This window comes from Odocoileus virginianus, chromosome 20, assembly GCF_023699985.2.
Source record: "Odocoileus virginianus isolate 20LAN1187 ecotype Illinois chromosome 20, Ovbor_1.2, whole genome shotgun sequence".
NCBI lineage: Eukaryota > Metazoa > Chordata > Mammalia > Artiodactyla > Cervidae > Odocoileus > Odocoileus virginianus.
Window position 1 is genome coordinate 9,838,998 of NC_069693.1, and position 23,542 is coordinate 9,862,539.

The 23,542-nt window shown below is 54.0% G+C and overlaps 1 protein-coding gene across 7 annotated transcripts; it reads left to right on the top strand.

Annotated features, from left to right (window-relative positions):
• The first annotated feature begins 1,207 nt into the window (after nt 1-1,207).
• Nucleotides 1,208-22,666, top strand: KCNN4 (potassium calcium-activated channel subfamily N member 4). 7 transcript variants are annotated; one of them, XR_002313815.2, is made up of 11 exons: nt 1,208-3,789; nt 6,885-6,980; nt 8,247-8,677; nt 10,854-10,989; nt 13,903-14,013; nt 14,176-14,294; nt 14,686-14,755; nt 15,982-16,149; nt 17,280-17,369; nt 17,739-18,047; nt 22,189-22,666. XR_002313815.2 is itself a non-coding variant. In XM_020893204.2 (9 exons), the coding sequence occupies exons 1-8, from the start codon at nt 3,631-3,633 to the stop codon at nt 16,144-16,146; spliced, it is 1,287 nt and encodes a 428-aa protein (XP_020748863.1). In that variant the 5' UTR covers nt 1,210-3,630; the 3' UTR covers nt 16,147-16,149; nt 16,405-17,022. The 7 variants fall into 7 exon arrangements, 4 of the variants coding, with proteins under 4 accessions (XP_020748863.1, XP_070306849.1, XP_070306848.1 ...); XR_002313816.2 differs by having other exon boundaries at nt 17,955-18,047; XR_011482092.1 differs by lacking the exon at nt 17,739-18,047.
• Nucleotides 22,667-23,542: the final 876 nt, after the last annotated feature.

The following is a 23,542-nucleotide window of genomic DNA, read 5'->3' on the forward strand; positions in this document are numbered from 1 at the left end:
GTCTCTCTGTCTCCAACATTCGAGGTCCCCCTTATTGTCTCTCTTCCCTCATGTTTCACAGTTGCCTGCATGGGTGCATGGAGGCAGTGGCGGGCCTGGGGCTAGGGGTCTCCGTTCTCAGGCAGCCGCAGTCTGGGTGTCTCTGGCCTTTGGCCCCAAAGTGAGGCTGGGGTGGAACGGGGCGGGGGGTGGGGGGGGGGGGGGCGGGCAGGCGGGGGAGGCAAGGCTGTCCCCAGCTGTGTCTCTGCAGAGGAGAGGGAAACTGAGGCAGAGATGAGCTTAGCAAGGTCCAGAAACAGAGCACTAGAGACAGAGAGAGGATGAGACAGAGAGCAAGAGATAGAGACCAGGAGTCAGGGTGGGGATTCTCTGGAGGTTCAGTGGTTAGGACTCTGCGCTTTCCCTGTTGAGGACCTGGGTTCAATCCCTGGTTGGGGAACTAATATCCTGCAAGTCACGTGGCACAACCAAAAAAGAAAAAGAGAGACAGAGACCAGAAGACAGACATACAGACAGTGAGAACACGGATGAGGGGCATGGAAGCAGAAAGACAAGGACAGGGAGAGACAGTGAAATAGAAAAGCAGAGGGATCATCAGATATCACCTATATATGGAGTCTTAAAAAAATGTTACAAATAAACTTACTTACAAAACAGATATAGAGTCAGAGACACAGAAAACGAACTTATGGTTACCAAGGTAAAAGGAAAGTGAAGTTGCTCCGACTCTTTGCGACCCCATGGACTGTATGTAGCCTACCAGGCTCCTCCTTCCATGGGATTTTCCAGGCAAGAATACTGGAGTGGGCTGCCATTTTTTTCTGCAGGGGACCTTCCCCACCCAGGGATTGAACTCTGTCTCCCGCATTGCAGGCAAAAGGGGGAGGGATAAATTGGGAATTTGAGATTAAAGGATACCCAATACTATATAAAAAATAGAGAAACAAAAAGGACCTACTGTATTGCATAAGGAACTATATTCAATATCTTGTAATAACCTATCATGGAAAAGAATCTGAAAGGAAATATATATTTACACACACACATACACATATATAACTGATTTCTTGCTGTACACCAGAATCATTGTAAATCAACTATACTTCGTAAAAGTTTTAAAAAGCAGTGGGATGCAGAGACAGAGATGCTGAGAGACACAGAAACACAAAGAAGCAGAGAGAGAGAGAGAAACGGAACCACACAAATGCAGAGTCAGAGGTATTTTGAGAGAGAGAGAGAGAGCCGGAAGAGACAGAGGGGCTTAAAACAGAGGAAAACAGAGGCCGAGAAAGACAGCCGGAGACGGAGATGAAGACGAACCCAGAGGCTTCCAGAGTGGGAGAGACGAGAGGAGCCAGAGGAGAGGCCCCGGGAAGCCGAGGGGGAGGAGAGGAGAGATGGGGGGCTGCAGTCTTGGGATCGCCCAGAGGCGGCAGCGTCTCCTCCGCGCCGGCACGCGCGTGCGATTCCAGCACTCTCCCGCCGCGTCTCAGCCTCGCGTCCTGAGCGGGAATCACCCGCGCGGCATGGGGCACGGCCCCAGCCTAGGTTGTGTTTCTGTCGCCGGGCGTGTCTGTGTGTGCGGTTCGGTGTCTCTGGGCGTGTCTGTGTGGGTTGCGTTGGTGTGATGCCAGGCATGTCTGTGTGCGTCTCATTGCCCTGTGGCTGGCGGGTCCGTGTTCTGCTTGACATGTGACTCCGGGGAAGGGAGAGGGGTCCCTCTGAGTCCCTCCTCCCCACCCGGAATGGTGTCCAGGGGTCCACGGGCCACACCTGGAGAGGGGTTTTGTGTCACCCCGCCAGCAAGTCCTCGTGCGTTGCTGCGGGAGGCTTTTGATCTGTGTCCGGCTGTATACAGTAGAGACCCGTGCATGACTTCTGTGCAGCTGCATGTGGTCACGTGACACACGCCATGTGGCTGTCACTCTGGGAGTCATCACGCGTCACCCTGCGTTGCATTTGCTATTCTGTACGTCAGCGCACGTGCTGTGTCTGTTTATAGGTTTTGTGTGTCTCAGTGATGTGACACTGTGCTCTTCTTCAAGGTGTAAATCCATGTTGCAGGCCTCTCTTTCCCTGCCAAGAACACAGCCTGGGGATCCACACTCAGAGTGTTGTGACTGTGTGGCTGTGTATTACACTGTACCAGAGGGTGTCCCCCTGGTGCTGTGTGGGTGTTGCTACCGGCCTAGGTGACGGATGTGTCAGTTGGCCACGTCCGCCAGTCCATGGGACACGGTGTCTGTGCTGGGCAGTACTCTATCAGTGTCTTTGTGGATTATTCTGTATGTGTGGTGTTTGTGTGGCCACTGGTGTTGGGTGTATCATGTGCTGGGCGATGCGCGGGTGTGGTATGTGGTGTCTGCCAGCCTGAGGCAATGGTAGGTGTTCTGTTCGTGGACGTGGCTCTTGGGCACCAGGGCCTATGTAGCCTGTGTGCCCGGCCTCCCTCCCCCGGGTACCATTCTGTTGTGTCCTGTGTGATGCACCAAGATAGATCAGGATGTCTAGGGGCAGCTGCCAGCTGGGTTTCTGTGTGTGTCACTGTGCCTGTAGGTCCTTTCCTAACGCAGCCATCCGTACTGCTCTCTGGCTGTATATTTGAATGGCAGTGTGTACTTGGGTTATACTGTGTGTTGAGGTGAATCCGTGTGTGTTGTGAATCATTCTATGAGCGTGTATGTTGGAGTCACCACATGCCATGATGTACGTCACTGTGTGTTTCTGTGCTAGGTGAATGGTGACTGCCATGGGTGTGTCCCTAAGTGCTGTGTGTCCGCATGTATTGGGTACTGTTCCACGGGTGATGGCTGAGTGCCTTGTTCACACAGATATGCTGTGCGTGGCACTTGGGGATTGCTAAATCAATACAGATTGCGTGTTTGTGGAACACTTGTATAGGTCGTGTTTGTGTAGCTATGGACAGGCATCACCCCGTGTGCTGTGTCTGGGTGTGGCTGTTGGTGTCAGACAATGTTGTGCCAGTTTTGATTGTGATGTCTGTGCTTGTGTGTGGACAATATTTGGGTGGCCCTGTGCGCCACGGGGTCCTGCCTGCTCGCTAAGTGCCGGCGTGTGTCACACCGTGTGTGTGTGGTGTCTGGGTGTGGCTGTGGGTTTCAGAGCTTGTCGGGAGTTGTGAGTCACTCGGTGTCAGTAGCGTTGTGTGCCCATGGGTGTTAGGTTCCGTCTCTGGCCATGCCATGTTTCAGGGTGTAATCACTGCGTGCTGCGTGGTGTCCGGGTGTGGCCCAGTGTAGGTGCGTATTATGCGCTGCAGACCGTTGTGTGTGACAAAGCCCATTGTGTGTTGGTGTGTGTGTGTGTCTTAATCCACGTGGACGCACGCCTCTTCCTTGCTCTGCCCTAAGACACACCCCCGCCCCTCCTTAGTCTGAGAAGGGGGGCTGGGGAGCCTCCCCTCTGCCCGGGGGCCTCCTCAGCACCTCCCCGCCCTGCCCAACAGTCACCACCTCCCAGAGGGCACAGACTCTGCTGTACCTCAAAGCACAAGCCCAGAGCAGGAGCAGAGCAGGCCGGGGACCTCAAGCCACTGTGGCTGCCCTTTGTGTGCTGCGAGGTGGGGGACCCTGGGCAGGAAGCTGGCTGGGCCCCAAGACCCAGGGAGCCATGGGCGGGGAGCTGGTGCCGGGCCTGGGGGCCCTGCGGCGGCGAAAGCGCCTGCTGGAGCAGGAGAAGAGTCTGGCCAGCTGGACGCTGGCACTGGCAGGAACTGGCATTGGACTCATGGTCCTGCACGCGGAGATGCTGTGGTTCGGGGGGTGCCCGGTGAGTGGAGGGTAGAGGCAGAGACTTCTAGTCTTGAAGGAGGAGGGGCTGGGGGCCAGGACTCCTGGGTCTGAGGGAAGAGGAGGGGCTGGGGGCTGAGACTCCAGGGTCAGAGGGAGGTGGGGCCGGGGACCCCCGGGTCTGAGTGGAGGAGGTTGAGTGCCGGACTCCTGGGCTGCAGGGAGGGAAATGGTAGGGGGCCCCCTCTGCAAAAGGAAGGGAAGAGGGGTCACAGGGTGTCAATTTGAAGATACTGCAGTCAGACAGTTGGAGGTCCAAGGGGTGGCTGGTCAGATACTGGAGTCTCCCACGAGCAGGTTAGGGGAGGGGTAGCCCCAGGTTCAGTGAAGGGAAGGTGAGGAGAAAGGCTGACTTCTTCCAGTAGGCGGAGGCTCCTTAGTCCTTATCTGAACTCGAATGTTTGCCCAGTATCTCAGAGGCAAAGGGCAGAGACGGAAAAAACTGGCTGAGGTTGGGGGCGCTGTGGGGGGGTGGTGAGGGTGGAAGAAGCACCGCTGGCCCCCCCCCCCCCCCCGCCAATTCCATCCCCATTATCAAGAAGCTCAGCTTCCTCAGAATCTATTTAGTCTGAGAAATAAGGGAGAGGTTTTCTCGTAGGCTGGACTCCTGGGTCCCGGGTAGGAGAGGCTGGGGGCCTGGGCTCCTGGGTTTGAAGGGGAGGGCGCCTTAGAGCATGTGTAGGGGAAGAGGGGCTGACTTCGAGGATAGTGTGAGTGGGGAAAGAAAGAACAGGTGGGGCCCCGACAGGTTTGAGCAGGCTTCCAGCACATTCCAGCCCAGGTCCAGGCTGTGATGGGGGCAGATGAAGGCCATGGGTCAGAACTGGCAGCTGGAGGACGGGACAGAATTGCTCAACAGGAAAGGAGGGGCTGCAGATCTGTCTGGGGCAAGGGGCGTGGAACTGGGCTCGTTGGGGGGCCCTGGATTTGAGGGTTGAGGTGGGGGCATTCCTGGGGACAAGGCTCAGGCTTGGCTTTGGGAGAGGCAGGCAGCTTTGAAGGGCCCAGGAGCCCCACCGAGGGTCGGGGCAGGCTGGCTTCCTCTGGCTGGATGAGGGCAGCGGGCACTGAGGGGGTGGGGCTGCCGAAGCCCAGGCCAACAGGAAGCATGGCCAGGCTGACCCGCCGCTCCCAGGCTTCAGCACCCCGCCCAGCAGGGGAGGTGAGGCTAAGGGGGCAGATGCAATGGGTCGGGGGTCTCTCCTTCACCACCCAGTCCCTCGGCCCTCTCACCTCCCCTGCTTCCCTCCACTGCCCACCAGGCTGCTGCCTCCAGCAGGGCGACTCTGGCCTCTGCTGAAGCTCTCTGGGCCCGTTTCCTCAACTGGCAACTGGGGGTGAGGGTTGAAATAGATGACCCGAAGGGTCCTCCTCAGCCCCTTTTCTATGACCGCCTTGACAATACCCATGTCCCCTCCCCACCTCCATCACAATCCATCACAATCTAATGAATTCATTCTGCAGGGACCCAGACACCTGCTTGTAGCAGGGAGGGGCTGGAGGAGAGGCCGGGGCCAGACCCCACTGGGACAGGGGCGCTTGAGGGATGCAGCCGGGCGGGAGAGGGAGGATGGTGAGGGGCACAGAGAGGCTACCCAGGTGGTGCTAGTGGTAAAGAACCCGCCTGCCAGTGCAGGAGACATAAGAGATGCTGTTTTGATCCCTGGGCTGGGAAGATCCCCTGGTGGCGATCCACTCCAGTATTCTTGCCTGGAGAATCCCATGGACAGAGGAGCCTGGCAGGCTACAGTCCAGAGAGTCGCAAAGAGTTGGACACGACTGAAGCGACTCACACAAACACATAGAGGCAGAGATTTACAGAGAGACGAAGACAGAGACCAAGACAACGATGCAGTAAGAGACAAGAGTGCTACAGGCAGAGAAGGGGGTGCAGGATTCGGGGCAAAAGGAATTGCAAAGCAGAGAGGACCACCAGAGAAGTGGACGACAGAGCTGTGGAGGGCTGGGTCAGGTGGGGTGCAGGTTGAAACAAACTAAAGAAACGGACAGGGAATTGGGGAGCCATAGAAGGATGAGGGGTTGGGAGAGGGCTAGGGACAACAGCACCATTGTTTGGGGAGGGTTGGGGGGGCAGGCCCCCCGGGGCAGGAAACTGGCCCTTTTCCCCTGCACAGAGGCGGGGCCCGGGCCAGGCTGGCGGGGAGAGCTGGCAGCGTTCTAGAAGAAACAGGTGCTGAACTCAATGCGGGTGCCCAGGTGGCCCTTTCCCCCGACACCACCTTCCAGGCAGACACCCCCTCCCGGCCCTTCCCAGGGAATCCAGCAGTCCCATTCCCCTCTAAATCTCTCCCTTAAGAATTCTAGATTCCTCCAAGGTATAGACGCATAGAGAGGGAAAAAAAAACTTTCCGTGGTTTCTGGAGGCCATGTGCTTCCGGCCAGATCTGCCCTGGGCTTGGAGCCAGGAGAGAGGGCAGGAGGCAGTGGGGGGGGGGAAGGGACATGCAGGGCAGGACTGGAGGCCTTTCTCAGAGCTGGGGCTGGGGGTCTCAGGGACCCAGCTCCTGAATGAGGGCAGGGGAGGGTGTCATTCATTCCTTGGGGATTGAGTGACGGTTTCTAGGCTCCTTAGGAATTGGGTTGCTGGGGTAGGGGGAGACTTGAAGTTGTTTCTAGGGCAGAGACCAGCTGGGGAGGAAGGGAAGAGGAGGGACACTCTTTAGAGGATAAATGTCTGTTTCTAGACACCCCTCCACCAACTGAGAACTATTTTTGATGGGGACTGGTACGTACGCAGCAGTTAGGAAGGAATGTGTGTTTTGAACTCTTCTCTCAGGGGTGTGGTCTTAGGAGAGGCTGAGGAGGATGGTGAACCCTGCATCTGGGCCAGGGCTGTCCCCTTAGGAAGAAAGAGGGTGCTCTCCTTGGGGACCCGATGACAGTTTTGAGGCTTCCCCAGACCTGGAGGCATCAGGAGACGGCTGGACTGGGGGTGGGGTTAGGAGGCTAGGAATCAATGGGAAGGGAGAAGGGATGGCAGTTTGGGAGGAGAGTAGAGGGGACACAGCAGGTGGAGACCTAGGATCTCACCCCTTTCTCTCTCCCTCCCAACAGTGGGCGCTCTATCTGTTCCTGGTTAAATGCATGATCAGCATTTCCACGTTCCTGCTCCTGTCTCTCATCGTGGCCTTTCACGCCAAAGAGGTCCAGGTAGGGCAGGCCCCGCCCCCAGCCCCTTCTGGCTCCCCTCAGCCCCACCCCCACCCCCCTGTCAGCTCACACTTTCCGGCCTGCTGGGCTGAGTAATGAGCTTCCTCCACCCTGAGATGCATCCACACCCTTATCTACCCCGCGGGGATGAACCGTGGACAACAGACAGAGCCTCCCTGAGCAGCCCCGACCTTCCTCCACCTGCTGCCCTCTGACTCACCTGTAGGTGCTGAGAGTTCCCGCCCCCAGGCCTCCCTGTCCACTCTAGCTCCAGGCTGCCTCACACCAGGCCCAGCTTCCCAGATCTCCCTTCTTCAACCCTTGGGCCCCCACCTATTCCGGTCCCAACAACTCAGATCCTAGTTATGTGCCTGAAGTCCTTCGGCATGCCTGAGCTCCCCACCTCTGTGCCAATGACCCCCAGATCCAGGCACCCTGCATCCCACCCACATCCCCCCCTGCCATCGCATGTCTCAATCCACACTGGGCTCCCCACCCCTTCCCCTCTCCTCCCATCTTCCACACCCCCAGATCCTGTGCCCTTCCCCCACCACCTTGGCGTATAAAATGAGGGTTATTGGCCAAGTGTGGTATGCCCTTTGCAGAGGCTGGCATACAAGACATGCTCAGTAAGAAGTACACCTTATCATTCATAGCAGTCATTCAAGTAGTTAATCGGCCTGATTTCGTAGCCCAGCTGCCCCTGAGCGCCCTGGGCCTCAGTTTCCACATCTATTAAAATGGGGGTAAGAATACCTTCAATCTCACTGTTTTGTGAGCATTCCAGGAGTCACAACACACAAAGAGGATAGTGCAATGCCTTGCACCCCCCAGGTGCCCCGCACATGTTGGCTATTGTCATTGTAATGGGATGATGCCAGTTACACTACCGGGTCCCCAGAGACAGGAGTAAGGCCTGGCTCCATGGATGTGGAATGTAGGCTCCAGGAAGGAAGGCTTTTTTGTCTTGTTCACCCATATCCTCAACATATCTCAACGTCGGGCACACAGTAGGCACTCAATAAGTGTTCCTGGGCTGGAGGTTCTGAAAGTAGGCTGCACGGGACACGGGAGAGAAGGCGGAGAGCTGTCTTCCTCGGGTCCTGCCGTGTGCCTTCCCCACCCTCCCCGGCCCCAGGCCCTACGCTATCTGTCTCCCTCTGCGGCCCCGCGGGCGCTCCCCCCTTATCTCCCCACGCAGGCTGGGGAGCCGGCACCTGACCTTCGCGTGACTCGCTCCTTCTCCATCCGCCCCCGTCCCCGCAGCTGTTCATGACGGACAACGGGCTCCGGGACTGGCGCGTGGCGCTGACCGGGCGGCAGGTGGCGCAGATCGTGCTGGAGCTGGTGGTGTGCGGGTTGCACCCGCCGCCGGTGCCGGGCCCGCCGTGCGTGCTGAGCTCGGGGTTCCCGAAGACCACGGCCACGCAGTCCTGGCCCAGCTTCCTGGACCAGGGGGAGGCGCTGCTGTCGCTGGCCATGCTGCTGCGCCTGTACCTGGTGCCCCGCGCCCTGCTCCTGCGCAGCGGCGTCCTGCTCAACGCCTCCTACCGCAGCATCGGCGCGCTCAACCAGGTCCGCTTCCGCCACTGGTTCGTGGCCAAGCTGTACATGAACACGCACCCTGGCCGCCTGCTGCTCTGCCTCACGCTTGGCCTCTGGCTCACCACCGCCTGGGTGCTGTCGGTAGCCGAGAGGTGAGGGTGCCAGGGCGAGAGGGGATGGAGGGTACCTGGAGCCTCTGGAGGAGCCGCTTACAACCATGCTTGCCCTGCACGGTGGTGCAGATTGGGGCTCCCCAGGACCAAGCAGTGGAGAAAACTATCTGTCCACACTCTTCTGCGGCCGGGTGGGAAGAACCAACAGACCAGCCCCAAAGCCTTTCCTCCACCTGCAGCCTCCAGTTCCCCCCACCCCCAACTGCCACCCCCCAGCACACATATACCCTAGAAAGCCCCGCCCTTCCTGCCTCAAATCTTCTCCTGCCTCTGGTGTCCAGGTATAATGCAGGCACTGGGGCCTAGCCAAGGGTTGCACCTACTTTGAAGGAAGGAGATGTTCTGTTTTTCCAAATTAGCACAGATGCACTGGTAGGTGCTCCTAACGGCCCCAGGGCTGCCCTGGAAGAAATTCCCAGCTGCCTGCTGGACTCTGGCCTGATGCTGGAACTGTACCCCATCAGGGCCTCCACTTAGCTTTGTTGTTGTTTAGTCACCAAGTCCTGTCCGACTCTTTGCCACCCCATGGCCTGTAGCCTGCCAGCCTCCTCTGTCCCTGGGATTTCCCAGGCAAGAATACTGGAGTAGGTTGCCATTTCCTTCTCCAGGGATCTTCCCAATCCAGAAATCTAACCCACGTCTCCTGCATTAGCAGATGGATTCTTTACCACTGAGCCACCAGGGAAGCCCCATTTATCTTACAGATAAAAGAAATTGGGGGTAATCTTAGCCAGTGGTTCTGGGACCAGCAGCATCTCCTGAATTCAGCTCAGTTCAATTGCTCAGTTGTGTCTGACTCTTTGCAACCCGATGGACTCAAGCATGCCAGGCCTCCCTGTCCATCACCAGCTCCTGGAGTTTACTCAAACTCATGTCCATTGAGTCGATGATGCCATCCAACCATCTCATCCTCTATTGTCCCCTTCTCCTCCTGCCTTCATCTTTCCCAGCATCAGGGTCTTTTCCAATGAGTCAGTTCTTTGCATCAGGTGGCCAAAATACTGGAGCTTCAGCATCAGTCCTTCTGATGAATATGCAGGACTGATTTCTTTAGGATGGACTGGTTGAATCTCCTTGCAGTCCAAGGGACTCTCAAGAGTCTTCTCCAACACCACAGTTCAAAGCATCAATTCTTCAGCACTCAGCCTTCTTTATAGTCCAACTCTCACATCCATACATGACTACTGAAAAAACCATAGCTTTAACTAGACGGACCTTTGCTGGCAAAGTAATGTCTCTGCTTTTTAATATGCTGTCTATCTCCTGGGAACTGGTTGCAAATCCAAATTCGCAGGCCCCACCCGTATCTATGGAATCCAAGACGCTGATGGGTGGGACCCAGCAATCTGTTTTTAACAGTTGATTCTGATGCTGGCTCGAGTTTGGGAACCTCTAGTTTAGTACATGGGTCAAAGGATTCTTGAGGGGAGGTGGAGAATGGGACCATCTGCCCTGAGATCTCTCCTCTCTGAGCCACTGAGAGGCGAAATCCACAAACTTGAATGTGCTTTGGGATGAAGGGGGTGGGGCTTAACTGTACAGATTCAATCCCCACCTCCGGACACTAACTTAGTGATTTTGAGGTGTCTGGGACCCTGGTGAATGATGCTTTCTTTGCTCTGGCCTAACTATGGGTCAGAGTTAGACACATCCTGGTTTTCAGTCGTTTCTATGACTGGACCTAAATATCCCCTTCCATGAAGTGTGGGGAAAGAAGAGAGTCCCCCCACCCAAGCCTTTTTAGAGTTCCACCTTTTTAGTCCTGATAGAGCCACTTTTAGGCCATATAGAATCTTTGTGGAAATCAGAAAACCCACCCTTTCTCTGGGTGGAGGCAGTCCCCTGCCAGGGACTGACAAGTGAACTTCAGGCTAGGTTTCTTCCCCCTTTAAACCCCTCAACCACATTAAATGCAGCAGCCCTGGTAGCCTAGCTGAAACCAAATCGGCTTTGGAATTGACAGGATCCAGGTTCAAAGCCCACAGCCCACAGTGGTTGAGCATCTTGTCTAGGTCACACAGCAAAGAGGAGGCCAGGCAGGCTTACCAGAGCCAGGCAAGCTTTGAGTGCTTTTTTTTTGAGTGTGGGTGTGTGCTAAGAAAGAGGGTATCAAACACCACAGGAACCCCAGAACTAACCCTCTCTTCCCCTGTAGGCAGGCTGTTAATGCCACCGGGCACCTTTCGGACACACTGTGGCTGATCCCCATCACATTCCTGACCATTGGCTATGGCGATGTGGTGCCAGGTACCATGTGGGGCAAGATTGTCTGCCTCTGCACTGGTGTCATGGTGAGTACATCCAGTCAGGGACTCCTGTATTGCACACTGCTCATCCTCGGGCCCCAGGAAACCATGGAGCCAACTGAGGCACTCAGGGACACCCCAAGAAACTTGGGTGTCTGGACCCCCACTGCCTCATTCCCTGGCCATGTTGTTGTTTTTGTTGTTCAGATGCTAAGTCGTGTCCAAGTCTTTGCAACCCCATGGACTGTAGCATGCCAGGCTCTTCTGTCTCCCAGAGTTTGCTCAAATTCATGTCCATTGAGTTGGTGATGCTATCTGACCATCATCCTCTGCTGTCCCCTTTTCCTATTGTCCACAGTCTCTCCTAGCATCAGGGTCTTTTCCAATGAGTTGGCTCTTCCCATCCGGTGATCAAAGTATTGGAGCTTCAGCTTCAACAAGAGTCCTTCCAATGTATATTCAGAGTTGATTTCCTTTAGGATTGACTGGCTTGATCTTGCTGTCCAAGGGGACTCTTGAGTCTTCTCCAGCACCACAGTTCAAAAGCATCAATTCTTCGGTGCTCAGCCTTCTCAATGATCCAGCTCTCACATCTGTACATGACTGCTGGAAAAACCATAGCTCTGACTACACGGATCTTTGCTCAGAACACAGACACCAGCCCTATTTCCTTTGACAATCCCAGGAATCCATCCCCTAAAGTCCTAGCCCTCTCTGGAACCTACCACCCCAGACTTCATCCTCCTCAGGAACCTGCCAGCCCTTTTTCTCTTTTTCCCCCCAGAATTCAGGAACCCAGCCCTGAGTTCCCCCAAGGCTCAGGATCTTGCTCTCTCCCCTCTTTACCCTCTCAATCATCTAGGACTCAGGGTACCTGGTTTCCCAGCTCCAGGTTCCTTCAGGACCCAGGGATCCAGTCTCCCCGTCTCAATTAAGGCTATTGCATATGGATATCAGGAGCATGCCTGTGGGCTTGGGCTGCTCGAGTTCAAATTCTGTTTCTGCCACTTCCTAGCTGGGAGTCGGCCATATAATCTTTCTGGGCCTCAGTTTCCTTGTCTAGAAAATGGGGGTGATGATACCAGTGTACTGCTCAAGGAGCTCCTGAGAAGACTAAATGAATTAAACCATGTAAAGGGTCTCAAAAGGCCTTCCCAGGTGGCTCAGTGGGTAAAGAATCTGCCTGCAATGCAGGAGACACAGAGACACCGGTTCGATCCCTGGGTCAGGAAGATCCTCTGAAGAAGGGCATGGCAACCCACTCTAGTATTCTTGCCTGAAGAATCCCATGGACAGGGGAGCCTGACAGGTTGCAAAGAGTCGGACATGACTGATGCAACTGAGCATAGCACACAAAGGGTCTCGAGCACAGGAAATGCTCGGGAAATGGATCGGGGTGATGATGGGGAAACTGTTATTGCAGCTGGTTCCGGGCATGTGGCTGTCTGCTGCCCTGGCTCCTGTGCCCTCAAGGATGAGACAGAGGGCTCCCTAAGCCCTAGACCCAAGCCTCTTCCCCAGAGTCAGCCTCCCTCTGAACCTAGACACCCACCCCCTTCCCTTCATAGACCCAGCACCCAATGCCTTGGCCTCCACCTCCTTTTGCGATCTGGCTCCCCTCAAGCTCAGGAATTCACGCCAACAGCCCCCAGCCTTGATTTGTCCCAGCAAGGATATGCTGAACCCCCAAGTCCTGGGTCCACAGGTGATGCATGGGTGGCAGGGAAATGCAGCTCACACACACACACACACACACTCACACACACAGTGGTGAGTCTCTGTGACTAGGAAAGAGGGGCAGGGATGCAGCCAGGGACACACTCCCAAAGGATCAGGGGCCCTAAGGGCTGCCTGGGACCTCCTCCCTCATTTGACAAAGGGAGAACCTGAGAGAAGGTTCTCTCGTGGTGAGTTTTGCACTAGATTTGCACTAGCGTTCACAGACCACTCCCGGCCGAGAGGCTCCAGGGTGCAATGAAATAATAACAGCTAACTTTTATTGGGTCCATACTCTGTGCCAGGCTCTGCTCTCAAGGTGCTAACTGACGGAATCCCTGGAGTAATTCTGTGAGGGCGTGCGCATTTCACAGATAAGAAACTCAGGCACTGTGAGATTAGATAACTTTCTCCAAGCTGGGCTTGGAACCCAAGCAGTCCCTGTAGCTAATAAATTGTTCCAAGGGTCAAGAGCTGAAACATAATGGGATGGGGACAGACTTCAGATGATTCATTCTAACTCCAGGGACAGTGAGCCGGTGGTACAGGGCAGTCGGGATTTGATGGGGCCTTGAGGGCTCAGAGGCCTCGAGAAGGAAGGGATGAGAGTGGGGGTTTGGAACAGGTGCTTAGGCAGCTAAGGGATGAATTACCTGAGAGGGAGGCTGGGCAGAGAAGAAAGAGTGGCCTTAGCAGGCCCTGAGAGCTGGGCTGAGAAGTCTAGGGCCGTGTTAGCCCAGAAGGAGATTAGGCTGAGAGGGTCAGGGTCACAGCTGGGGCAGGGTGGGGTGATTTCCCTGGACCAGGGGGGAGAAAATGTGGCCCGAGCTGGGCAGCATCTGTAGAGGTGGGGAGGAGGGGGAAGAACACCCTTGGTGACCTGATGGCCGACTGGAGCATGGGGAGGCAAGGGTCCTGCAAGAGCCTGAGGTCTGCCCATCACCCAGAACCATCCCTTCTCCCCCATCTCCAATCACACCCTTAACAAAAGAGGACTTGGTGAAGGTGTGAATACCACACCCAGGAGTTGCACTCAGATGTGTGATTTTGATCTCAGCTCCACCTCTGGGAGCTCTGGGACCCTGGTTCTCTCCCAGCGGGTCTGCTTGTCTGTCAACTAGGGGGGTGGTGCCTGCCAGCTATGGCTGTGGGGGTGTTCAAGGAGAGAGAGAGAGTTGGCGGCACACGGCTGGCCCTCAGAGCCCCAGGGCCCCTGTGTCCTAACACCCGCTCTGCCCACAGGGGGTCTGCTGCACAGCCCTGCTGGTGGCCGTGGTGGCCCGGAAACTGGAGTTTAATAAGGCAGAAAAGCATGTGCACAACTTCATGATGGATATTCAGTATGCCAAAGAGGTGAGGGGGGCCTCCAGCACCCAGATCACACCCTCTCTCAGACCCAGGATTCCGTGCCCCCAGCCCCTCCTCCCTCAGACCCAGGAGTCCAAGCCCCCAGCCCCTCCTCCCAGAGCCCTAGCAGGGTCCATCTCCCCTGACACCGTGCCCCCCCACACCCAGATGAGGGAGTCGGCTGCTCGGGTGCTGCAGGAGTCCTGGCTGTTGTACAAACATACGCGCAGGAAGGAGTCTGGAGCTGCCCGCAAGCACCAGCGCAGGCTGCTGGCTGCCATCAACAGGTGAGGACCTCTGTGCATGCACACGCCGTGTGCAAGCCTGTCTGAGTCCACTCCTCTCTGCAGGGTATGTGTGTGTGTCCGTGTCTGAGTATGAACGCATCTCCAGGTCAGGATGCCCGCGTGTGGTCCCACTAAACAGATGCCCACCTGGACGTCACAGTGCCTCTGCGTGTGTGATGGTTTCGTTTGCATGTCTCAGAGTGCCTGCGGGTCTGGATTCCTGGGTCTCTATGTGGGAGGTGGGCTCATGGGTGCAGCCTCTCCCAGCCCTTCAGTTCTCCGGCGACTTTCCTCACTATACTCTATCTTTGTGAGTCTCTCCGCCCCTCCTCCCACCCCTGTGCGAGGGCTGCTCTGACCCCCACCCCCCACCGTTCTTTTTAACCCCCAGGTTCCGCCAGGTGCGGCTGAAACACAGAAAGCTCCGGGAGCAAGTGAACTCCATGGTGGACATCTCCAAGGTACTGGGATCCTGTGAGAGGGGGTCTAGGAGAAGAGGGAGGTAGGGGGTGGCTGGTAAGGAGCTCTGGGCCTGGAATCGGGGACGCTGGCACACATGGGGACTCAAGAAAGTTCTTGTGGTTGAAGGAACAAACAAATGAATAAGTGAATGGTGCAATAGAACTTCTCGTGAAAGGTACAGCTTCCTTTGAAACTTAAGGAACTTGTGCAAAGAACTCCAGTGTTTGATGTGAACTTATTTCTATTGTCAAGTTCCCTACATGTGGATAGATATGAAATTCCTTTTAACTATGACTCTTACACAACCATAAAACCTAAGCAAATTGACAAATGAAGTTCAAACACAAAGGGCAAAGCAATAAAATGTGAATTAACAGCACCGACGCACAGACGAGTGACATTGTTCTGGGAAAACTCAATCTCTGCTGCTGTTGCAAAGGGGAGGAAGGTGGCCAGGAGTGCTGGGCAGGCTTGCCTGGTCAAGGGGTGACTCCGCTTACCCTCCTTCTGCTGGGTCTCCTTGATTCTGAAGTGCTCAGGGTCGGTGACGTCACACCCCACTGGGTTGGTTAGCAGCTCCTCTTGCTTATCCGGTAGCCTTTGCTTTTTTCTCATTAGTCCATGACAATTCAAACAGTGGTCCTGGGCCCCGATGCCATGGTAAACACAGCCGCAGGTGCCGGGCCCCTAAACTGCATGGCAGTGGCCTAGATCTGCCGGAATTGGCAGGTCTTGATTTCTAAGATTATCCACCTGGCCCAGAACACGGAAGTCAAGTTTTCATAGAAAGCTCCCACGCCCTGAAGGACAAAGCTGTGAATCCTAGTTTGAGGAGGCAGAGAAAGGGCTCTGTGGGTTTTGAAGTCAGGCGGCCATCAAGGCCACAATGATTTAAGTGAGCACCTACTACGTTCTCGGGTCACCCTGATCTGGGCCCTGCCTTGGGCATGTCAATTTATCTGCTCCAGGCCTGTTTCCTCAGCTGTTAAAAATGGAAACAGGATTCCCATTCCCACGCTTTTAGGAGGATTTTAAACTGCATATGAGGATCACGTGGCCCAGTCACTGGGCGGTGGAAGGTGGTCGATAAATGGTAACTGTTATTATTGAGGATAATCTCCTGGGCCTGTAAGGACTTAGGAAATGCTGGTTCCGCCGCCTCACTCCACGGGGCAGGGAGGGAGTCTCCCCAGCCCCCTGATCCCTCTGACCTCTCTCTGCCCAGATGCACATGATCCTGTGTGACCTGCAGCTCCGACTGAGCAGCTCCCACCAGGCCCTGGAGAAGCAGATTGATGCGCTAGCAGGGAAGCTGGACACCCTGACCGAGCTGCTCAGTGTTGCCCTGGGGCCGCGGCAGCTTCCAGAACCAAGCCAGGAGGCCACGTAGCTGGTGAGGGGGCTGGGACTTGGGCAGGAGAAACTCCTGGAGGAAGGGTGCCTGTGACCAGCACCCCATGTGGCTCAGGGGGAGGGGGACGGGGGGGGCTGGAGTTGAGGCCACCCGATCTCTTCTGCTCTGGCTCTGCCTGCAGGGAGGGCCATCAGGTTTGGGGCTGGACCGCCCCCGCCCTCTTTCTTTGCTCGGTCTCTGTCTCTCCTCTTGTCTGGCCTGCCTTTCTATCCAACTCTCTGTTCGTCTCCCCAGGACCCATCCGGGAAGAACCAGGCTACTCTTCATCAGGATTGAGGTCAAGGACATTCTCTCTGCTACTCCTGACCCAGCCACACATATAACCACCCCCCCTCCGCCCAAGTGTGAGGACTGCTGGGGGCCCCACCTTGGATGGTGGATGCTGATGGATGCTGGAGGGGATGCTGGATTAAGGAGGGAGGCCGTGGCCCACCCCCCACCAAGGCCCCAAATGGGAAAACGGTCACCCCTGCCGCACATACTCTCGACAAAAACATCCTCACTCTGCTGCTGTAGATGGCCACCAGCTTTCATTTGGACGTGGAGGTGTCTGGGGGCCGGGACTCCTGGGTCCCAGAGGAGGAGGAAGAGGATCAGGAGAAGGGGCACGGGGGCCCAGAGTCCAGGATCCTGGGCTGCCTCAGTGACCCGCTGGCCGGCAGAGCTGAAGGAACCAGGCCCGAGGCAGGGACGAGGCAGGAGGCAGCGCCCCCTGGCGGGAGAACGAGGAGGACACTGTTTCTCCAGAGCTGCAGAGAATTACCTGGTGGGAGAAGGTGCGAGGGGCCGGGGTGCAGCCCACCAGTCTCTGCTCTTATACTTTGCAATAAAGGTTAAACAAAGCCAGAAGAAGTTGCTGTTTCTTTCTAAGCACATCCACACTCCAAACAGGCAGGTCAGCCAGTGGAAGGCCCTTACCCTCTCTGAACCTGCTTGCGTGCTCAGTCGCTACAGGAGTGTTTGACTCTTTGCGACCCCATGGACTGTAGCCCACCAGTTTCCTCTGTCCATGGGGATTCTCCAGGCAAGAATACTGGAGTGGATTGCCATGCTCTCCTCCCGGGGATCTTCCCGACCCAGGGATCAAACCTGAGTCTCCTGCATTACAGGCGGATTCTCTACCATCTGAGCCGCCGAGGAAGCCCGCCTGAACCAGCTTCTGCAACTATATGAGAGGCCTCCGAGGAGTATCCTCCAAGGTCTGTAGGCTGGGGAGTCCTCAGCACCGTCCCTACCCCTGCCCCAGCCCAGATCTAAGGCTAAGAGCAAGGGCTTTGAATTCAGGCAGATTGGGGTTCAAACCCTGGCTCTGCCATCCACTGGGGGTGTGACTTTGGGCAATTGGCTTCACCTCTGAACATTTCACTTCACCTGAGAGATGGGGTCACCTTCCCACAGGATTGCTGTGAAGATTAAAACAGGGAGGGGCACAGAGGGTTGGGCATTTAGTAAGAATTCATGAGAGATAACTTAATCATTTTTATCAGTGCTATTGATTTTCAGACACAATCAATACATGGCTGCCCTTTTTCTTTTTTCTACTTCCCTCTGCTCCTCTCTACTCATAGCCCACCAGAACCCAGATGACACCTCATCCATCAGGAGAGTAACAGGAACCCCAAACCATCCCCTGTACTCATTTCTCGTATCTGCTAGGACTTGGCCGGGAAATGGGAAGGGGGCTGGGCTTATGGAGGTCCTCCCGTATGCCCGGCTCTGCGCTCCTGCGTTGTAAGTCACCACCACCTCTGCCCACCCCACCCCATCCCACTGTACAAATACAGAGACTGAAGTTTCGAGACGAGGAAGGCCTCAAGGGTCTGGCTTCACACCCAGCGCATCCTGAGACCGAGCCTTCCCTCTCAGTCTGGCTTGAGGTGAGTCAGAGACAGAACAGCCTTGGACCCTGAACCTGGGTCTCACTTCCCACAGCCGCTGTATTCCACTTTGAGAGGCTGATTCATCCCCGCTTCCCTTGACTTGTGGGGAAGCCCGGGCTGCGAGTCATCCTTTTCTGCTGAGCTATCTTTGGATTTCCCTGCAAGCCCGCAGCCAGCCCCACCCCTCAGCCCCCAGAGCTAAACTCGGGCCTGCACCACCCACTGCCCCTTCCTCTGGACACCAGCCCACCTGGGGGGCAGAGGAAACAGGAACACTTCCAACACCCTCCCCTTCAGTAAGCTCTCTTCAGTGCTGCCAGATCCCCTACTGGGACCATCCCTTCCTAGTTTTACTTGACTTCACTGGGCAAACTCCTTCCAACTCCTTTAGGCCCCAGCTTAAATGTCGCCTCCTCCAGGAAGCCCTCTCTGAAGCTCCCACAGCCCCCACTGTGAACCTGTCTTTATCACAGTAATATTTATCATGCAAAGTCCCACATTAAGTCCTTCATATAAATGATCTCACAAAATCTCTACAGAAGGAAGCAAGGTGGTATTACTGGTCCCATTATACAGATGAGGAATCTGAGGCACAGGGATTACGAACCCTGCCCGAAGCCACAGCAAGGAGATGGTGAAGCTGGGATTTGACCCAGATGGCCTGGTTCTGAAGGCCCAGCACTTAGCCAGTCAGCTCATTCATTTAGGGATTATACCCTACTTTCATTTTTGCTGTCTATATTGTGTCTTCAGTGTCGTGGGCCTGCATATGCTAGGCTTCAGTGAGTTATCTCTGAGCGAACACACTGACTGCCCGGGGTGGCCGGAAGCACTGCCCCTTCTACCACTTGTTTCTCCTGGGAAAATGTAGGAACTGGTGAGAAGGGGCTTTCTGCCTAAGGCACTAAGAGCACGGGAGAACACTGCTGTTCTGAATTCTCGGATCTGCCCCCGCCACCCTGCCACCACTAACTGTGGGGCACGGGTCCCGATGCCCCCCCTTCTAGCAGTCTTTGCTCACCCCCTCACACCATCACCACTTCCTCAACGCCCTGCACCGGGGTGGGGGCTGCAGGCATGAGTCAGAGGGCTCTGCTCCCCAGGGACTTGGCTCCACGGTGATTTTGGCAACTTCCCCCTCCTACTTCAGTTTTGCCTCCACGCCTGTAAGAGGACAGGGTGGGGGAAAGTGGGTCCAGAAAGGGCTGGGGGATTACTGGGGTTCGAGAGCCAGTCAGGGGGTTGGGGCCACCACCCAAGACACGACTGGGCCCTTCCCTTGTTCAAAACCCTGCCATGGTTCCCACCTGTATTTCTGTCAAAGTCCAGCTCCTAGGCCTAGCCCTGCAGCATATGGGGTCCTAGTCCCCCCACCAGGGATGGAACCTGTGCTCCCAGCAATGGAAGCGCAGATTCTCAACCACTGGACCGCCAGGGAAGTCCCCACTCATTTTTTCTTTGAGATTTATTTTACATAAATGACAGAAAGTTTAAATGCAACCTCAATAGATTTTTTTACAAATGCATTCACCCGAGCGAAAACCACTCAGCTCAAGCTTGAAGTTTCCATGACCCTAAAAACTCTCTCTTCCTTCCCATCTTGATTTTCTTTTGCCCAAATGTGAACTTTGAAAAGAAACCTGGACACCCTGATGTGTACCTGCTTCCAGCTATCAGCCAGGGGCACATCCTTTTTCCCTACAAAATGGTGTTAATACACCCACAGACCTCACCTGGGGGCTCTTCAGGCTGTGGCCCCATCCCTCCTCCAGGCTCCCTATACCCTCCCTGTCACAGAAGATAATGATTCTGCACCCAATTCCAGTGTTGTGGTTTGGGTTTTTTCCCCCCCCCCCCAAGCAATTCTCAAGACACCACAACTCAACTCAGTCCTGACATTTTCTACCTGGAACCAGCATCAGATTCCACAGGTTAAGAGTTGGGTCCTACAAGACTGCCCCCCACCCCTACCCCTTCAGATGCCAATTTCAAGTCCAGGTTGTCACCTATGTGTCTGACCAACTGGTTACAGATCCAACAGCCCCTTCCTTGGGTTCAAAGAGTGACTCACAGAACTCAGAGACACATTTTATTTACTAGATTATAGGTTTATTATAAAAAGATGTAACTGGGGAACAGCCAGATGGAAGAGAGGCACAGGGCAAGGGATGGGGAAGGGGTGGGGAGTTTCCATGCCCTCTCTGGACACTGCTTTCCCCAAATCTCCAAGTGTTCACCAACCTGGAAGCTCTCCAAGCCCTGTCCTTTGGGGGTTATTACGGAGGCTTCATTACATAGCCACGACTGATTAAATCATCGAACTTTGGTGACTAATCCAACTCCAACCCTTCTCCCCTTCCTGTAGATCTGGAAGTTCTAAACCTCTAATCACCCCACTGGGGCCCTGGCACTCAGCCCCTATCCTTACCGAGGTGCTTTCCAAAGCCACCTCATTACAAAAGTCACCCTTATTACTCTCTTCACTGGAAGGTCCAAAGGTTTTAGGAGCTCTGTGCCAGACTCCAGGATAAAGACCAAATCCATATTTATTATAAACCCAGTATCACAGCTGCTCCAGCCACAGGGCTCCTCCTCCTTCCCAAGGATTGTCGAAACTGGTCATTTCTCCTGGACTCTCCTGTCCCCTTTTCCCCATCCACGTAGAACAAATATCACCAGTATTTTTCCAGTTCTTTATGAGGGCCCATGAAGGAAGCCATATCATCTACATCAATACCAGACTGCAGACTAAAGACTTGTTTATAGCTTTTCTGCTGTGTGAGACAGCTGCTAACATGTAAAAACCAGGAGAGTGTTTTTACAACTTGGAAGCAATGTCTTTTCTTTCTTCTACCAGAATGAACTGGCCCTTCTTCAAGTCCAGCCAAGGGTGTACCCTGGCTGCACCCTTTCTCACTTCCTCAAGGGCCAGAGTCCTAAGTTTCTTCCCTCATCCATTCTCCCTGCTATTGAAATAGAAGGGGCAGGGGGCAACCTTTAAAAGAATGACACTGCCATAGGACATGACAAACTAGAACCAACCACATCCAAGATGGCTGAAGATTTGACTTCCAGTAGACTGGAGTCTCATTATGCGCTCATTATAATACATTAGCTAAATGACACACCCACCAGCCCCATGACAGTTTCAGGGCCAATGATAAAAGGTCAAAAAGTGGGCTGTGGTGCAATTCCTGGCAATCCCTGCTCCTTCCTAGAAACAGTTGGACTAATCCTCCCACTCACTTAGCCTACGAAATTACCCAGTCCATAAAAAACTCACAACCCCAAATTTCCAGGGCCTGTTGCCTTCTGAGACGGCCCACAGTCTGTCTGTGGGGTGTGTTTCTCTCTAGATAAATCCATTTCTTACCTGTCACTTTGTCTCTCACTGAATTCTTCCTGCAAGGGGACATCAAGAACCTGAGCTTCACTAAGTGCTGAGGCCAGGTGTGTGATCTCAATTAAAAGACCATGGGTTCGAGTTTCAGTCTGGGTTTGGCCAGGTGTGAGTCCTGGCCCGTGGGTTCAAGTTCCAATTTGAGTGGCATGGTTTCACTGCCCCTCCCAGCAGCACACAAACATGCTGTCTTTCCGCCCATCTTAAAACTGGCCCCCCAGCACTTTAAGCACTTTACATCATCCACTATCCTTAAAGCCCACCATGTATTCACCACACTGCAAAATACCTGGAATTCAACTTGAGTCTTCATTTTCCATATTGTAAAACAACCTGTATGTAGAAATCCTTTCAAAGTTCTAGTTCTTACAGAACAAGCTCCTGATACATTCAACAGCAGGGAAAACTCTCACAGACCAAAGAGCTAAAAGCAGAAAACACAGAAGACCAGCTGTCAGATTTCTATCAAGTTTCATTTCTGTCAAGTTCAAGAGCAGCCACAACTCATCTGTAATGACTGGAATCAGATCAGAGGCTGTTTCTGAAGTGGGGGAGCTGACAGGAAAACAGTCCAATAGAAATCTCTGGGGTTTCGGAAATGTTCTCTATCTTGACCTGGTTAGTGGTTACATGGGCATATATATATTTGTAAAAATTCACTGACCGTTTTCTGCACTTGGCCACATTTAAGTTACACTGAGACAATATAAACTTTTTCTTATATATTCTTTATTACAGTATTGAGAAGTTTCCACAACAGAGACTAAGACAGAAGGGAAGGGAACAGGACCCAAGCTTTGAAAGAATGACGCAGATACGACTGAAACTAGGCCCACCAGGCCCAAGGTGACAGAAGATACGACTTCCCTAGACTCCAAGCCTCATTTTTTTTTTCTTTTTTTCCCCATCCCGATTCTAAGCCTCATTATACACTCATTGTAATATAACAGCATATGCTAAGTGATACACCACACATGCCATGACAGTTCTGAAGCTGACCATAGAAGGCCAAAAAGTGGGTGGTGGCCCAATTCCTGGAAATTCTCGCTGCTACCCCATTAAGGTTGGAATAATACTCCCAGTTGTTAGCTTATGAAATTATCCCGCCCATAAAAACTAACCACCCCCACACCCACTGGCCACTCTTGCTTTCTGAGATGGTCGCCTTTCTGCCTACGGAATGTGTCTCCCTCTAAATAAACTTACTTTCACTTTATACTATGGCTCACTCTTGAATTCTTTTCTGTGTGAAGCCAAGGACCCTCACTTGGTCTCCCCTCACAGGGACTCATCTGAGGCCTGTGACATGGCCATTCTCTTCCAGACAAGTCTCCTGCAACAAGACTGGGGGATAAGACAGCCATGTTTTCTTCCCCGTGAACCCACGTCTACCTCCAGCTACTGCTCTGTCATTTCTGCTCCCCAGTGGATCACCAGCTTTTAGGAACTCCTCTTTCCCTTGGCCCTAGGTTATCACCTCTCCCGATGTTCCTGCTCCTTCTCTGGGACAGTGGTCCTTTCTCTGATTCCTAGTGTGGGAGGCCCAGGGCCCAGTCTCTGCTCAATCTACTCCCTCAGTCTGGATGGTTTCAACAAATCCCCAGGCTTTAAATGCCATCTATGTATTAACAGCTCCAAAATTTAGCATGCTTGTATAGTTATTGATAAAATGACAGGACATCTGAGAGTCTGCTTAAAAGCTTAAAAAATAAAACAGAAACTCCAGGAGAAAGTGTACTTATAAAATTAGAAAGCAGAAAACAGAAGAAATAAAGATAAGTAAAATGGGATGACTGGCCATACTGGATGGTGGGTTTAGAGGAGTTCTTCATACCAGAAAAACTTTTGTGTGTGTTTTTAAAACTCCACAATGAAAAGTCAGTAAAAAATTCTGTATTTCCAAATGCTGGCTTCTCTCTACTGTGACCACTTACTTGGACCAACATGCACCTCAAAGGTAAGCAGCTCAAAGCTTTTCAATTTCCCATCAAGTCTGCTTGTTCCCATCTTCAAAAAGCATCACTCTCCACCCAGTGGGTCAGGCCCAAACCTTCAGGATGACTTTTAACTCATCCCTGATTCATGCTTCCTC

Coding starts and splice junctions, on each gene's coding strand:
- KCNN4 (XM_020893204.2), top strand. CDS start 3,631: ATGGGCGGGGAGCTGGTGCCGGGCCTGGGGGCCCTGCGGCGGCGAAAG. Junction 8,678..10,853: donor GTGCTGTCGGTAGCCGAGAG/GTGAGGGTGCCA, acceptor CTTCCCCTGTAG/GCAGGCTGTTAATGCCACCG. Junction 14,295..14,685: donor CTGCTGGCTGCCATCAACAG/GTGAGGACCTCT, acceptor TTTAACCCCCAG/GTTCCGCCAGGTGCGGCTGA.